This window comes from Peromyscus eremicus, chromosome 5 (assembly GCF_949786415.1).
Source record: "Peromyscus eremicus chromosome 5, PerEre_H2_v1, whole genome shotgun sequence".
Taxonomy (NCBI): domain Eukaryota; kingdom Metazoa; phylum Chordata; class Mammalia; order Rodentia; family Cricetidae; genus Peromyscus; species Peromyscus eremicus.
Window position 1 is genome coordinate 42,799,953 of NC_081420.1, and position 17,249 is coordinate 42,817,201.

General features: G+C 41.1%; 1 protein-coding gene and 1 long non-coding RNA gene across 3 annotated transcripts in view; one reads left to right on the forward strand and one right to left on the reverse strand.

Annotated features, from left to right (window-relative positions):
- The window catches only part of Amph (amphiphysin), a 198,510-nt gene that overhangs the window by 58,473 nt on the left and 122,788 nt on the right, over positions 1-17,249 (reverse strand). For both annotated transcript variants that reach the window (XM_059263370.1, XM_059263369.1), the window contains exons 5-7: positions 16,585-16,680; positions 5,522-5,629; positions 3,882-3,967 (exon numbers count right to left, since the gene is read on the reverse strand). In XM_059263370.1, coding sequence (XP_059119353.1) covers positions 3,882-3,967; positions 5,522-5,629; positions 16,585-16,680 — 290 coding nt within the window. The remainder of the gene's footprint in view (positions 1-3,881; positions 3,968-5,521; positions 5,630-16,584; positions 16,681-17,249) is intronic.
- Positions 10,142-17,126, forward strand: LOC131911387 (uncharacterized). The gene is made up of 3 exons (XR_009379356.1): positions 10,142-11,809; positions 11,934-11,996; positions 16,919-17,126. It is a non-coding gene; the product is annotated as an uncharacterized LOC131911387 (long non-coding RNA).

Here is a 17,249-nt window from a genome sequence, read left to right on the forward strand (position 1 = left end):
AACCAGAGATATCCACTCTGCTGTTTCCTCATGTCTGATGGAGTCATCAGTGCCTGCCATGGAGCCTCTGGGCCCTCCAGCCACTGAGCCCTCTCTGGAAGTTCAGCAAAGGTGAAATATCATTAGTCCTCCTGTACTTGATCTTCCTATTATAATGGCCACTCCTGGAACACATTCATCACTGGAGTGTTCTCCATTCACAGCTTCTTGAGGTTCTTCTTTCTTTCAGGGCCCAGATAGAGCTATGATTATTTCCTCTCAGGTTTTCCTTCAGGGCTTCCTGATACTATGCATAGCTTCATAATGCCCCTCAGGCATCTGGGCATACATCACTCATACTTAGTGTTTCCTATTCTCCTTTTTGAGCTCCAGACACTGTTACCTTAATATTCTCCTTTTTGAGCCCCAGACACTGTTACCTTAATAGACTTCCTAATGATTCTTCAAACACAGCACACATAAGATGGAACTCATGTGTTCCCAAACCTTTATTTTCATTATGTACTAAGTCTTTGAGAGAAGTCTTCCCTCATCTCTGAAGTTATACTGGTCAACCAGCAATGTCAGTATTATGTTTTCTTTATCTGACATTTTACATTTTGTTTCCTTTTGTCCTTCAGTGCAGGCTGTAAGAAAATAAAACTTTCAGTATAAGATCTGTAACATCTCAAAGAAGCTAGACACCCAGTGGGTGGCTAATAAATATTTGATAAGTAAGTGAATCTAACCTCTTAGCCTGTGTCCATAATTCCCTCCTTAGCATTCGCCTTCCAATCAACCTCATGCCACATTAAATTAATTAAACTTTCAAGAACTGGAACAGGAGAGATGTCTTAGCAGTTAAGAGCAATGACTGCTCTTCCCGAGGACCTGAGTTTAGTTCCCAGCACTCTGATGGCAGCCCACAACCATCCTTAACTTTCCAGTTCCAGGGGACTTGACACCCTGTCTGGCTTTCATGGCTACCAGACACATGTGGTACTCAGAAATACATATAGGCAAAATACCCATACACATTAAAAAATCAAAATTAAAAGAATTTCCAAGAACTAAAAGTCTACAATACCCATGCCCTTATCTGTGTACTCATCAGCTTAGAATAGTTGTTCACCAAATACTGACTTCAAAAAATTCAGCTTGAGCATTCCCTGTAGTGTCCTCCTTCATTATGGTGATACTTTATAATCATCTCCTATGAATCACAAGTTTGGTCAAAATATAAATATAGGTCAGGAGGTAGAATACTTGTGTAGTATGAGTGAGACTATAAATTTAACCTTCAGCAACTCCCCTGAATAAATAATAAATAATACAACCTTTTACAACCTGTATGTTCCTCTATGTAGTAGATTATTTGTGGTGATATATTATGTAACCTAATAAAATTTGCCTGAAGATCAGAGAACAAAACAAGCCACTAGATAAACATACAGGCCAGGTAGCGGTGACACACACCTTTAATCCTAGCACTCAGAAGGCAGAGATCCATCTGGATCTCTGTGAGTTCAAAGCCACCCTGGAGTGAGATTGACTCAGCCTAGGGGAGAAACAGAGCCAGGAAGTGGTAGCACACACCTTTAATCCCGATACTTAGGAGTCACATGACTTTAATCCCAGCACTTGGGATTTCATGCCTTTGCTCCCAGTACTTGGGAGGCACACACGCCTTTAATCCCAGCACTAAGAAGGAAGTAATATGGCTGGACAAAGAAAGGTATATTAGGGGTGAGGAGACAGGAACTAGAACCTTTTTGGCTGAAGCTTTTCAGCTGGAGAGCTTTCAGCTGAGGACTCAGAGGCATTCAGTCAGAGGATTCGTGGAGTTGGTAAGGTGAGACATGGCAGTGGCTTGTTCCTTTGTCTCTCTGATCTTTCAGTATTTACCCTAATATCTGGCCCTGGGTTTTTTATTAAAAGACTGTTTAGATTTCATGTTACAATAATTTCTTTCAATGTATGTGTATATGTCTGTGTGCATGCATATGTATGCATATGTGTTCATTTGTGCATGTGTGTGTGTGTGTGTGTGTGTGTGTGTGTGTGTGTGTGTGTGCATTTGTGTATATGGTGGCCAGAGAGGACTTCTCACCTCATTTTTTGAAACAAGGTCTCTCACTGAACCTGCAGCTCACCAATTGACCTGATTGGTGGCTGGTGAGCTCCAGTGATCTATCTGTCTCTGGTCCTCATGCTGGGTTACAGTACATGCCACTATGCCCAGCTCTATTTGGCAGTGGGGGTCTCACACCAGATTCTCACGCTTGCATGACAAGCACTTCACTGACGGAGCCATCTCCCCAGGCCCCACTTCTCCTCTTTATTCATCCACATTTTGAAACAATTTCTTACATGGAAGCAATGGACAATAAAAGAACAAAAGAAGCGAAGAACAAACAAAAGACCGGCAGCGAGCTTAATACCATCCACCTTCTAGATCCAAAGATGCCAACAGAGTGAAGGGAAAGAATGGAAAAGGGTGGTGAGAAAGGTACCATGGACAGATGGAGCAACAGAGGCTTGGAGCAGGTATCAGACAAACATTTATTAAGAGAGATAGCAGAGGACACTTTGTAGCTCCATGAGGTGGTGTACCCCTGCAATCTCAGCACTTGGGAGGTGAAATCAAGAGGCTCAGGAATTCAAGGTAATCCTTTGCTACAAATCAAGTTAAAAGCCAGCCTAGACTACACCAGACCCTGTCTCAAAGCAAGCAAACAAAAACATAGGACGTTTTATAAGGATAATATCCTCCATAATATGCACATCCAAAAAAGAGAGCAAAATATATTTTTAAAAAGCTGACAGAACTGAAGAGGATAATGGGCCTGAAAATGGTGGGTGTCAATAACTCAGCTTCAGTGATAAATAGAATAATTAGGCAGAAGACAGAGAAGAGAGGACACGATGAACACCACAGCACAACTGGACACATTGAATAATTTCTGGATGTCTAAGATGAGTTTGATGCAGGAATTCAAGCATTTATCACTGAAGACATGTTCACTGCTGCATGGCCAATCCCGTGCATTTCCCCATAGGAGACATCGAAGATTAAAAGTGCTGACTTCAATTTCAGGGTTGAGCAATGTAAATGGGAAAAGAACTATGTACTTGTGAAAAATCATGACTGTGTGCAATTTCAGTTAAAGAGAGTCTCGGATAAAAGCAGCGGGAAATTAAGCCTGCATATGTGTTTAATTTCTTCAGGGCCATCAGCTATTTGGAAGGTATGGGAGGAGATTGACTAAAAGTAATACAGCATGACGAGCTGAGTTCTGTCTGAGGGGCTGGTGGCACGGAACTGCTGAGGAGAACTGAGGAACGTAAGGTATCACTGCTTCCGGTACCTTTCTGGTTCTACCACTGAGTAGTAAATAAACCACATAAATCTCACTCGATGCCATGAGAATTGTGGAATGCCTGTAAATAAGAACAGCATTTGGTGTCTGAAATAGGGATATAGCCCAGGTTAAAAGTTCAAAGAACCAGATGATGAGATGAAGTCTTAGAATAAGGAAAATCCAACCAAGAGCAGGAGGGGTCTTACTGTAAATCTTAAGATTAGGGGAAATTCTCCTAGTAAGAGTTTGAGTCTCCACTTGAGAAACATCAGGGTCTAAATAGCTGCCAGGCACATATGGCCATTAATTAAAATGAGATAGAACAAAATAAATATAAAATTCCATTTTTCAGTCTCCCCAACCATATCCCGAGTATTCAGCATGTATATGTGACAAGTGGCTTCCATATTGGAAAGCATAGGTACAGACCTTCTCCCAGACAGCACAGAAGCATTCCAGACAAGGAAGATGACACAGGGAAGCCACGCCTCTTGAACTGTCAAAGGGGGCGTGTGAAAACTGGAGCAAAAGCATGTTTACCTTGACCACAATGACGGTAACTCTTCTTGTAAGTCCACGTTGAACTCTTCAAACACTTTCTGAGCTTTCTGAAACTCCTCTTCTGCCTAGAAATGACACACAAAGTGTTTACACACAAGGGAAGCCACTCCTATACACAAAGCATCACTTTGTATTAAACAGGAATAGCCTGAAAAGACTTTGAGGAGAGATATTTGTTGAAATCCAAACTATTTTGTAATTAAATATGAAAAATGAATATTCACAAGAAAGTCAATGGTATTCTCCCAACCTTGGTCTGATTTGTTGATTCTACAGAAACGCCATAAAGCCTTTAAAGATCTCTGTTGTGGATACTGCTCATGAATACTCCTACAGAAAAGTCCAAGCCTCATGGAAGGTGTAAAGCATTACCAGATGTATTTTCAAAATAGACTTGCAATTTGCTATAGAACACACTACAGAGAAAATATTTCACCACTATATACAAAGGCAGTGATCCACAGGCTGGAATTCCATGGCATAGTCTTGCCAGATTGCTTCAATTTGGGTATGTGGGAAAGAAAGGTAACATGATAAAGTACTGTATAAAGCCTAGCCTCTGTGAGGCCTTGCATGAAAGGTAGCTGCTATCACATGTGCTTGGGAACTGATGGGTAATTCATGCAGGATCTGCTCAGGGTGGGTGTATAGAAGGAAAAGAGAGAGGAAAAGACTTGAAAGTTGGTAAGGGTGTATAAGTAAGTTATTACCAAACTGTGGAGGTCTTATATGTCATGCTAGGGGGTAAGATCTTTTTTTCTTTAATGGGGGCCACTAAGAGAGGTAACCAGTAGGGAACCTGATCTAGAGATGCCATGTTGGAAGATGATTTGGCAATGGTGTATGGTAGAATAGACAAACCAAGACTGGAATCCAAGAGAATGGTGGAGAGCTGGCATCTGCAATGCTTGATATTCACGATTGTGGTGGCTGAAATGAGATGATCCCCATAGTCTTAGGCATTTGAATACTTGGTCCCCAGTTGGTAATGATGTTTGTAAGGCTTGGGAGGTATATCCTTGATGGAGGAAGCATGTCACTGGGGGCAGGTTTTGAGAACTTAAAACCTTGCACAATTTTGACTTTGATCTCTCTGCTTCCTGCTTGTGATTTAAAGTGTGAGCTCCCAGATTCCTGATCTAATTGCCATGCCTGCCTACTGTCATCCTTCCCTATTGTGATGTGATGGATGCATATCCCTCAGAAACCCAAAGCCCCAAATAAATCTTTCTTCTACAAGTTGCCTAGGCATGGTGTTTTATCACAGCATTAAAAAAAGTAATGATAATAATTTCCCACCTGACTCTATATTTTACAAGTGTTCATGGACCATAACGAGCACAGAAATTCTCCTTTGTTTCTTTGATCTTGCAACACTGCAAGGGGCTCAGATTTACTCTGGTCAAAATGTGTCAGTAATTGTCACTCATGGATATTGCTTATAATCACATGAAAAAAAAACTTATTTTAATTAAAGTGGCTTAGAAAAGTATGATGTAGTTGGAACTCTGTCCTGATTGCTGTCTTCTTTTAAAAAGGAAGTATCTAACTTTTAAAAACAAGGCTGCTACATGCCTTACGGTGTGGAGAGTGATGTCACCCACTGGGTCCATCCCTACCTTGGAGATCCGACTCTCATCCTTCCGTTTGGAACTCTGCAGAGCCTCCAAGTGATGGCGAGCACTGTCATAATCCACAAGTTTCCTGCTGCGCTTAGCGATGCGATTCTGCCAACATGGAAAACACATGTACTGAAGGAGAGGTGGTCACAGAGTCTCTGACTGCCAAAAGTCAAAGGTCAAATGCTTTCTGTGTTGAAAGCCTCTAAAAACTTTAAAAGCACCGCTGCATTGACGTATGTATGTGCCTGAATGAGTACAGTTAAGGAACAATCTACAGAAGTCTCTCCTTCTACTGTGTGGCTTTCTGGGATTGAACTCAGGTGGGTCATCAGGCTTGGTGGCAAGTACCCCTACTTGCTGAGCCACCTCACTGGCATGGAAGGCGAGGGTTTTAACAGAAGATAGAGGTGAGCAGGAATATGAGTAGGAAAAAAAGACTGCTAAAAATCAGAACAAAGTTTCTAGACCTTTATGCGATAAAGAGTGTTTCTTCTGATAATAATGAGGCCAATTATGAGCAACTAAAGGCATATGTTTCTAACAAAGAGTAGGAGAATCCCAGAGTTGCCTTGGGGTAGCAGGCAAAGCTGGACTCTATTAGCATCTACTCTCACTCACAATATGCTTGCAGTCTGAAGATAGGAGAAAGCTACCTTAGATTGTGTTTTATGATTGTAACAGCGTACTAACTGCAGTTCCCTAAGACAGCTTTGCTTTCTCAGAAATCTTTCCAGTCTATCACTGTCCTTTGAGCATTAGAATGTCTAGAGCTATCACTTTGGAAATGCTGGTGTCCAGTATACAGGGATACTACTTGTGTGCCAGCTCATCCCCATGGCCACCTCATTAAAGAATTTTCACAAGCTTGCCCCTGAAATCCTGAACCACTAGCTATGGAGTACAGCAACCTTGACAACACAGAAAACTCCAGCCTCATGACCAAGTTTTTGATCAGGGCTGAACTTTGCTCAACCAGGGCCATCTTCATTTGTATGGCCTCTACTTACATAGGGATCATATAGCTAGAAATTATATACACAATAACCCACATTAAGCTCCCAGGGTTGTATAGCAGGGTTGTACAGCAGCCAGTGTGGACTGTTCTCCCTCATATGGAACATGTTACTTTGCAGGAAGCTTCCCATAAAGAAACTCAACCTACACAGGAAAGGACTTCTCCAGGATGGAGACCTCCATTGCTTAAGGCCCTTGTGCTTCAAGTTGGGCTCTGCTGAATAACTACCCTGCTGCCCTCTTACTGTGTTCTCTATGAACTACTGTAGCTAGAGTTTTCCTGCCTGGCCCACAGTCAGGACAAATATCTCTCACCTGCCAGTCCCACAGCTGCTCAGACCCAACCAAGTAAACACAGAGACTTATATTGCTTACAAACTGTACGGCCGTGGCAGGCTTCTTGCTAACTGTTCTTACAGCTTAAATTAATCCATTTCTATAAATCTATACCTTGCCACATGCCTCGTGGCTTACCGGCAACTTCACATGCTGTTTCTCATCGTGGCAGCTGGCAGTGTCTCCAACTCAGCCTTCCACTTCCCAGCTTTATTCTCCTCCTTGTCCTGCCTACACTTCCTCCTGCCTGACTACTGGCCAATCAGTGTTTTATTTACCAACCAATCAGCAACACATTTGACGTACAGACCATCCCACAGCAAACTAGTCTCCCTATTCTTGACTAATGAGTGAATTTAGTCATTGCTTGCTACCATAACAGCCAGTCCACTATAATAAGTTATCCATGTTGAAACCTAAAGAGGTAAACAGAGTTGAAAAAGAGAACTTGGGGCAGGGGCGACAGCTCGGTGCATTCCTAGCACCCTTAGCTTATTTTGGGAAACCACACCCATCTTCAGAAATGTATAGAGAGACTCCTACTTCTACTTCTACTCCTACTTCTGCTACATGAGCTTTAGATTCCTCTCTTCACATACCCTGCCATGTTGTCTGTATTTCGTGTCTGGATTCTCCTTAGAGCCCCCACCATGCTGTTGTCTATTTGTCTTTCTATCCATGCTGTTAATAGCTCTTTTAGTAGTCTTCACTCTCTAACGATTTGTCTGTGACCCTCTTGAACCCCATCTGAGACCTTTCAATAACTATTTGTGTGTGTGTGTGTGTGTGTGTGTGTGTGTGTATCTGTATGCAAGTGTATATATTTACATGTGTTTGCAGATATGTGCAGGTGCACACATGTATGTGGAGGCCAGAGGTTAGAATCAGGTATCATCTTCCATTGTTCTCCACCTTAATTTTTGAGACAGGGTCTCTCACTGGATCTAGAGCTCACAGATTTAGTTGATGGCCATCTAGGATTTCAGGTATCTGCTGCCTTACACAGTTTCTTACTTGAGCATTGGGGATCCAAACTTAGACTCTCATGTTTGCACAACAAGACTTCACTGGTCCGTCTTCCTAGCCCCTCAACCACTATTATCTCTAAAATTCTGTGTGCAATGGAGATAACTATATTGTCTTGTAAGCTGCTAAATCTCTGATTTGTTTAATGATTCTTTTTTATAATTTTTTAGATGTCCATCATGGTTAATCTTGGTTGGATATAGAATCAATTAAACTTGATTGGATCTGGGATCAATTAAAAAAATAAGCTTCTGTTCCTGCCTGTAAGAAAAAAAAATTTTTTCATCAGGTTATTTGAAGTTGCAAGACCCAGGCTAAACATGGCCTGCATCTTTTGGGGACAACTCAGATAAAAGGAGATGTTATGATATATGTACATGGGGGACCCCTCAGCTGGCCAGACCAGGAAGTCCCACACATGAGGGAAAACATGCTGGCATGCTGGGCAGATGCAGCGGCGGGCAGGTGAGACACACCATGCAGACATGGCATCGGCAGTGATGGTGGACATTCATTTACAAACCCCGTGCTGCATCCACGCAGAAAGAGTTTATTATAATATAGAGATAAAGAGACAGAAAGACAAAAAGGAGAGAGAGGAAGAGAAGAGAAGAGAAGAGAAGAGAAGAGAAGAGAAGAGAGGAGAGGAGAGGAGAGGAGAGGAGAGGAGAGGAGAGGAGAGGAGAGGAGAGGAGGAGAGGAGAGAAGAGAAGAGAAGAGAAGAGAAGAGAAGAGAAGAGAAGAGAAGAGAAGAGAAGAGACGGGAAGAAGGGAAGGGAAGGGAAGGGAAGGGAAGGGAAGGGAAGAGAAGAGAAGAGAAGAGAAGAGAAGAGAAGAGAAGAGAAGAGAAGAGAAGAGAAGAGAAGAGAAGAAAGAAAAGTGGAGGTGTGCGCACCTTATGGCAGGGAGGAAGGGACTGGTGGAAGAGAGAGAGAGAGGAAGCAGAGAGCAGAGGGGTTTTGAATCCTTAAAACGAGGCTTTTATGTCAGGACTCAGGGAGGTGCCAAGTGGTGGGATTTCAAGGGGCCTGTCAGAATATTAACAGGAGGAACAAGGAGAAAAGTTTTGTTCTTTGCCTGCTTACTTTCACATTGTGTTGGCACCTTCATCTACCCTGTTTACTTTCTGACTAGTTAATGTACCCTGTTGCTGCAATCACTGCTGCCATTCATTGTTAACATCAGAACCCAGCTTCTTTGGCCTTGGGACATGGACTGGGGACCAGTGGCTCCCTAGGAATTTCCCAGGCCTTCTGTGACAGACTGGGCCTGCCCAGGAATCCAGATCTGTGGTATCTTAGCCTCTCCAGTATGAAGACAGCAGTTGGTAGAAAACCCAAAGCATGTCATGTACAGTAATCTAACCAATGCTCCATTAACATATATTTGTTCTCTCTGTTCTGTTTCTCTATAGAATTCTGACAAATACAATCTCCTCTGTTGATATTCTCTTACCGAAGGGGAGCAGACAATCTCACTTCTTTCAATTAGGAAGTCTGTGCATTTAGCAGGAACCACAGAAGGCTTTACATAAAGGTGAACTTACAAGAGAGAAAGATACAGAAAAGCATCCACCCCAAAACTTGAGAGAAAAAAACATAAATGACCTGGAGAAATGAGTTCCCAGCAAGAGCAAAACAGCAGGTGTTGTGTCCACCTGAGATGCAGCAGTAGACTCTAGCCTGAGACCTTTCTTCCCAGGCCTCTCATCACTTAAACTCAGTGCTATGTCCTGCCTGCCACTTCTCTATCATGAAGTCAGATCATCCAGGAAAAGTCACAGTCCAGCAACAGGGACAACTAAAAACTGAGCTTCAAGATATAAATTTACATTAACCTTACATTAGCTGAATATCCTCTAGCTTTAGCTTTTTTGTTTGTTTATTTGCTTTGATTTTCCCAGAAAAGGTTTCTCTGTGTACCCCTGGCTGTCCTAGAACTCGCTCTGTAGACTGGGCTGGCCTTGAAATCAGAGATCTTCCTGTCTCTGCCTCTGCCTTCTGAGTGCTGGGATTAAAGGCGTGCACCACCACCCAGCCCTAATTTTAGCTCTTATTTGTATTCCACCTAGGTATTTCTTTCAAGATTGAGTTGGGGGCAGAGTGTGAGAGAGAGAGAGAGAGAGAGAGAGAGAGAGAGAGAGAGAGAGAGAGAGAGAGAAAGACACACACACACGCACACGCACACGCACACGCACACACAGACACACAGAGAGACTGAGAGACAGAATTCTCTGCTGAAGCTCTGGCAGGGAAAGTGATACCCTAAGACAGAGTCTGTGCCCCTCTCCTTCAGTTGTCAAACTATTGAGACAATGGACTCCAAAGAATGAAAAATTCCCCCAAATACCATGCATGAGGAGGGAGAGCTAAAGCCCTAGCACTAGCCGCAGGAGGAAATGGCTTTAGGAAGAGATTTCACACAGTTCCAGCATCTTACCCCACAATTCAATGAGCTTATATATACTTCCTGGGTTTTGTGTCACAAGGATTTTACCACCACCTCAGAAAAGACCGAAGCCTGTCTCCTATTTACAGGGATGGCCAAACTGTACATGAATCCATTTTCTTTTGTCAATTTCAGCTCCCTCATTTGTTTTAAAACACAGGGAAACTGGGATCAGGTTTATGAACCTAAGTGCTCAGTAACAGAAGTACAGATCTGAGAAACCTAAAAGGGGAAAATACTGACCTGTGGACACTCAGGCCGGTCATGGTCAGACTATTTAAAATCAATAATAATGAAAAACATAGGCAGAGAAAAGTAACTGAACATGAACAAAACATAATAATGTATGTGTATGAAAATGAGAGGATGGAACACATTATTTTGTATGCTAAGATAAAATGTAATTTAAAAACAGTGAAAGTATAATATGACTGTAAAAACTACAGCAAACTAAACTTTACAAACCATACAAGTCACAAAATAATAGACTAGATGTAAAGTACTTAAAAATAAGTTATGAAAAATAAATCTCTCAAGTCAGACTACATCCAGTAAAAACAACTTCCAGAAATAAAGGTGGAGGAAAATCAATTTCAGACAAACAAAAATAGGGAATTCATAATATAATAGCATATATACCCAACATAATACTTTTAACATCATAAACGGAACTGCATGATGCAGTGAGTCATATAAAGGGAAAACATCAAGGCAAATATATACAACTGCCTTTATTTTGAATTGTATGAAAGCATCACTACCCATTCAAGCCAACAATAACAGCAGCAAAGCAGAAGCAATGTCTTATGGAGCTTACGACACATGCAGAGGGAATACCAATAAATCCTAGCACGAATGAAGAGGACTGGAGTACATCATGAGCCTTGAAGATGATGTGCTAAGTAGTATAAACTGTGTGGAGTTAAGTAGGACAGTTGAAAATGTATATTTATAAGTGTGCAATAGTCACTAAAATGTTTAGTTAAAGAGGTGGAACCAAAAGGCCTGTAGGGTAAAATACATGGGATGCTGAGATCCAGACTTAGATTCCGACTTAATTAGCCCAAGAGAAGATTTGGCAGTCATGCATTACATGTCTCTGCAACTGTCTATGCCCAGCTGGTCTAAAAATAAACACCATTTTATGGGAAGACATCAGAAAACCTTTGAAATGGGATATACTAACAAGAGGGGAAACGATATCAATAATATATTTATGGTTTTACATAATACAGTAACCACTAAAGAATCATATAGATATGGTAAGGGTTATTTCCATTTCACTAATAGAGAATTTGGAGTTGCATGAGATTAACCTGTAACTTGCCTAGAACTATTCACCATGCCTGAACCTAACAGGAATTAAATCAGAAATTCACTCCACCAGCCGACACCAGGAGTAGACAGGCAAGAGAAGCAGCACTCAAACAGGCAGCTGACTCTCAGGTGTGTGAGCGCAAGGTGAGCAGCTGCCGAAGACTGCCTTCCTCCAATTTGCACCTTCTGAGCTCTCTCCTGCCTGCCTTCCTGTCAACCCTACCCTGTTCCTGGGGCTCTGTTAATGCCTCTTCCAATGTCTCCACAGACTCCACTAATTATTCCTGCCACTCAGCACAACTTCTCCACAGCCTGCCGACACTGGTGACAGGTAGGTTCAGAAGGTCATTCAAACTGAGCAGCTTCGGATCTTAATTTTCATTCCAATGATATTTTTCTGTTTTTACTACTTCCAAATGGCAATGAAATGCTTCAGGACACATCCAGAGTGGCTTTAAGATAGTCACTGAGCTAGCCCAGGCATGGTAGAGCGAATCCCTTCAACAGGACCAATGGACCTCTTGGGCCAGAAAGGTGACAAAGCTCACCGTTTTTAACAAGCACCTGACTGTTTCCTTCTTAGGGGCAGAAGCTTATGTATCATTCAGCATCCCCAGAGCTCTTCCACACAGATGTGCCTCTGCCCTAGGGACATCTTTAATATCTTCCAAATAGCAAATATTGAGCTATTGAAGATTGAATTGGTCTTTGAAAAGAGCTGAAATGCAGTTACTGCCATGCTTTGGAATGAGGTGGAAGAGTCCACTGGTAATTTGGTTTTGTTCAAAAAAATAAGTGAAGTAAATCTTATGAGACATTTCCCTGTGGAACTGACAAGGCTCTCACAGAGGGTAGCTTACTAGGATGGAAGTGAATATTTTAAGATCTGTCACTCATTCGACACATACGGTTTTGTGCTGGAACAACAAATCAATCTTATTTCCTTTCCTGTATGACATTTTGGGAGTTTGAAGCAATAAATACATTAATTAATTAAAGAAAGCTTCATAAGAACAGAGTTACCTCAGATTAACTTTTTCATACAACACAATTCTAATTAAGTACCCAATAGTAAACTTAATTAAATAAGTCAATTTAATAGTAATAAATGTTAAGCAATAATAAATTTAATTAAAATTTCTCAAAATTCCTCACTGCTCTAAATTTCTGTAGCTTAGAAAATAATTTGTTACACTTTTAAAAATTCTCTAACAACCTCAATTTGGAATTTATTTTGGCACACTGAAGTCAATATACACTTAGTCGCTCATGCATGACTGCCAACTTAGAATCTAAACTACATTTTATAATAATTGTTCACAGCTGTAAGCCTGCCTGGGTTGGTGACATGTGGGTTTTTATTATAATGTTGATTTTTAGATGTCGGCGCTGCACAATGGGAACCATAACACAGAGTGCCCTGCCAGTCACAGCTCAAATGTCAAACATCATCCTCATGAATGGTACTTCACAGTTCTCTGTGATAGGCTACAGTAAATGTTTGGGAATTTGCCTGAGGTTTTAAATGCATACGGCCTGTTGATTTCAATGGGAGTCAAGGAAGTCAGTTTTGTTCTGTGCTTTGGAACCTTTCCACTTAGTTAATCTTACTCATAGTGCTCCTTTCCATCAATAACCCCTTCATTACGTATTCACCAACCTTCATTTTATGACCTTAGGGAGTTTGCTCCTACTTCCTAAGCTGCACTCATTGAGTATATGTAAAATTTAAATCCGTTTTCACACACAGAAAAAAATTAAATATACCTATTGTCCCCACTCCAAATTATCTCTTTCCTGAGGTATCCACGATATTCCCTTGACTATTTGTCATGCTGCACAGTTTTCCAATCCTCTGCCTTGGCTGATAATTGTGTCAATGTATCTTGAGAGTTAAGGCTAAAGGAAGAAGAGACTGATTCAGCCTCTTTACATGACACATGTAAACCTTAACATGCATTAAAGGGAGAAGAGACTGACTCAGCCTTTTTACATGACACATGTAAACCTTAACATGCATTTGCCTTCAGCGTAGTATGAAGAAGCTCTTAATCCTGCTATTCCCAAGCCCTAGATATGCTGCAACTGAAGGATCACACTCCGATGTGAATCAATGATGAGCCTCAAGAAAGAGGCTCCTTAGGTAACAGTTCCACCAGGTGTTATATCATGTTGATTTCAAATAAGGAAATGAGCAGCCAGTATAATCGATTCTGATTTTGTTTCAACCCTGTAATTCTGTGCATGTTTGCTTTGTAATTATATACTTTTAGGAAACATAGGCAATAAAATAACTGCCTCTGGGTAATATTGAACTCGATATTTTCCTTCTGAAAGTCAAGTGCCTTTCAGTTGTCTACCCAGCCTTACTTAGTTAAGTCACACTACAATAACACAACAGAACCAGAGAAGCTGCAAGCTGATTTAAGTTTTCAGGTAGGAGAATACTGTTTTCTTTATCCTCTTCTAACTTTCAGATCCTGATTTTATGGAGATTAAACTATCAGGCAACAGAGATAATATCAGAAGATGAAGGAATAAAACCTGGTTTCTGTTTCTTCCCTGGATACCCTGATTCAAACTACAAATCAATTCTCTGCTGGAAAACAGAAATTAGTTGAAAGGCTTTTACCTAAGCAGCAAGTGCAAAGAAAAGCCTTGGCTGAAAGACACTCAACAAGTGTGTGGCTACTTGGAGTAGTTCCACTGCCTGGCACAGCCCAGGGTGTGTGGCTGCCTTGCCTTCACCCCCAGCTCTTACCTGAGTAGAGACTCTCAGAGCTCCTATGTGACAATGGACTTTTGCATGGTATTCGTAGACTGGCTTTTTCTTGAAAAGTTATTGGGATACTAACTACTCAACACACTGAGGAGCCAAGTCGATCTTGGATGACGTTTGAATCTTGAACAGAATTGGACACCATTGCTGTTTCTCTGAGTTCAATGCAAACAAAGCTTCTTAAAAGTCCAGACTCCTCCTCAGAAGAAAAATGTTCAACAAGTGTGCAATGGTCCCACTTTCAGAGACTGCCTATGGAACTGGCTTTGGTCTCAGCACTGATGGGACCCAGCTCTCTCTAGATAATTGGAGATTTCAAAGAGCAGATGGACTGGGTGGTGGATATTGTTCCATTGGAAGCTCCATCTCAGCCCCCCTTCTCCCTCTCCAAACCCTGCCCCTTTCAGAAAGCCCACCAATCCATGGCTCCTCCCCAGAGCTGCTCAAGACAATGCCTACAGGATATTTAAGCTCCAGTCCATAGACCTGCCATGGAATTTCTTTTCCTTCCTTCCCTGGAGATCATCCAGGAGTGATCTGGTCTTATTAATTCAGGTTGATTTGGCTTATTGTATCAGTGGACAAACCTATTACTGGGGATTCAAAATACTTATCAGATATGTGCATAAAACGTATTCAGTATTGAAAGTGTGAAATCTAATGTGGAGCTTGACAGCTTCCATTTCAAATGCCAGTTTTTATGTACATAAGTACATGAAGTTGTATAGACTTTGGGTCTGGCTAATTTGGGTACGTGGTATTTTTATTTATTTGCAAGGGTTTTTATGATGTTTATTTTAAAAAGAACAGGAAGTGGGCTGTACTACAGAAAGACTGACAGGTTTCTTGGAATCTGACCGGGATGACTATGAGGGTCTGGCCAAGAGGAGACGATCAACATGAGCACATCAGAAATCAAAGACAGAGTGGGGATAAGAAACTCTCCAGAACCAAGAATGACATGAAATAGTATAGTTCCCAGCATGCCTGAAAGCAACACCATTGAGCTTCTAACCTTTCCCAGATCTCTGGTCACTGCCTTGCCTGGAGGTGCTATATTTCTCAATAAACATTCTGTGTCCCTCATCAAATCTCTTATTCTGAAACATAAGAACCAATAAATTCTAGTAGCTGCCTTCTAGATTCCAGTGTCTGCTGACAGGTGACTACATCTAATGTGCAGACATCAGCACCAAAACTCAAAGCAAATGAAAACACAGGGAAGAAATCACTGGTGATATGTTAACAATGGGAATCTATCATTCAGATTTGTTTACTTGACACATAGCCACCCAGAAGAATATGATTGGAGAGATCCAATTAAGTTCTTGCCCAGTACTCCAGGAAGCCGAAACTGTTCTTTACATTTTAGCCAGTTCTTATTCATACCCTGTGGGAGCAGAAAAGCTAGTTCTCGACCTGCATTCTGTTTTAGTGAAGCTGTTTCATTTCACTGTGCAGACAAGGCCAGTGCATTTCTTACAGGCAGTTTCCTGATATTTGTTCACAACTATAGAGAAGGTTGGGTCATGGTGGATTTGTGCAAGGAAATGCTCCAGAGGCCCACAGGTACTGGTTCATAGCCTCCTCACACTACTAGAAAGTCAATGTGCCCTGACTCCATCTTGAATACAGAAGCAAAAAGGCTAATGCTGCATGTCTGTTGGACATCCTAAGGCAAATACACCTAAAATACAGAAAAAAAAATGCCCAGTTACACTGTCACTACATGTAAAATTAACAGTAAATAGTGAGATATCAGATTTCTCTTCACATTTACAGTTAGTTAGTTTCTCCATTCTCTGTGACCATTTATTCTAATGAAAATCACCCCACAAAGTTTGAATATCATTGGATTTTTTGTACGTTTGGCTTCTGATCTAAAGTATCTACAGGCTTGAAAAGACTTTAGCAAAGAAAGAAACATTGAAGCGTTCACTAAGAGAGACACTTTGATTTCTGTAGCTGGATTTTATTTCATGATAATAGGAATAGAATAAAAACCTATGCTTGAATAAATGAAAAGTTACAAATGTCTTTCATTTCAGTTTGAGAACTTTTAATTCTCCTCTGTTGCCCTGGTTTCAAGAACTACATGAGACCATTCAATTATTTCCTTCACACACAGAGAGTGAAATACCTTTATGTCAGGAAATTGGCCCAGGTAGGTGTCCAGTGTCAGCAAGGACCCATCTACTAGTTTTTGATGGAAATCTTCCCACAGCACATCACATTTCTAAAAGAAAAATAGACTGTGACTCAGTAATCTCAGACACATTTCACTAAACTTTTAAAATATCTAAAACCATAAAATTTGGGAAGCAATACTTCCTGAGATATGAGAAGATGCAGTATGAGCTAATTAGGATGCCAATGTTGTAGTCTGTTGTAGTTAACAACACAAGCTAAGAGCATGGTTTGTTTAAAATCCATATCTGATTCTGAATTACTGAAGAGTGGGGATGCTTTAACAGGTTCCCAAGTCCCAGTGGACGGACAGTGGAGCTAAAAGATTGAGAAGAACTCCTGTGAGACAGCGAATTTATCTGCAGCATTGATCAAACTAGAGCCAACCCAGACAGAAACAAACAACAAAACATGGCTGAAACCTCATTTATAGAATGAAAAATCTGTCGTACTGGGATACTTTTACCAGTTAGAGGTTTTCAGTGGATTGGAAAAAGAAAAAGAAAAAGATGTCTGGTATTTGTCAACCTAACATGCCATGTCTGGGCTGTCACTTCCAAGTTTATGTGAGTAGTAAATCTTTTTTTCTTTAAACTTTCTTTTTATTTATTCTTTGTG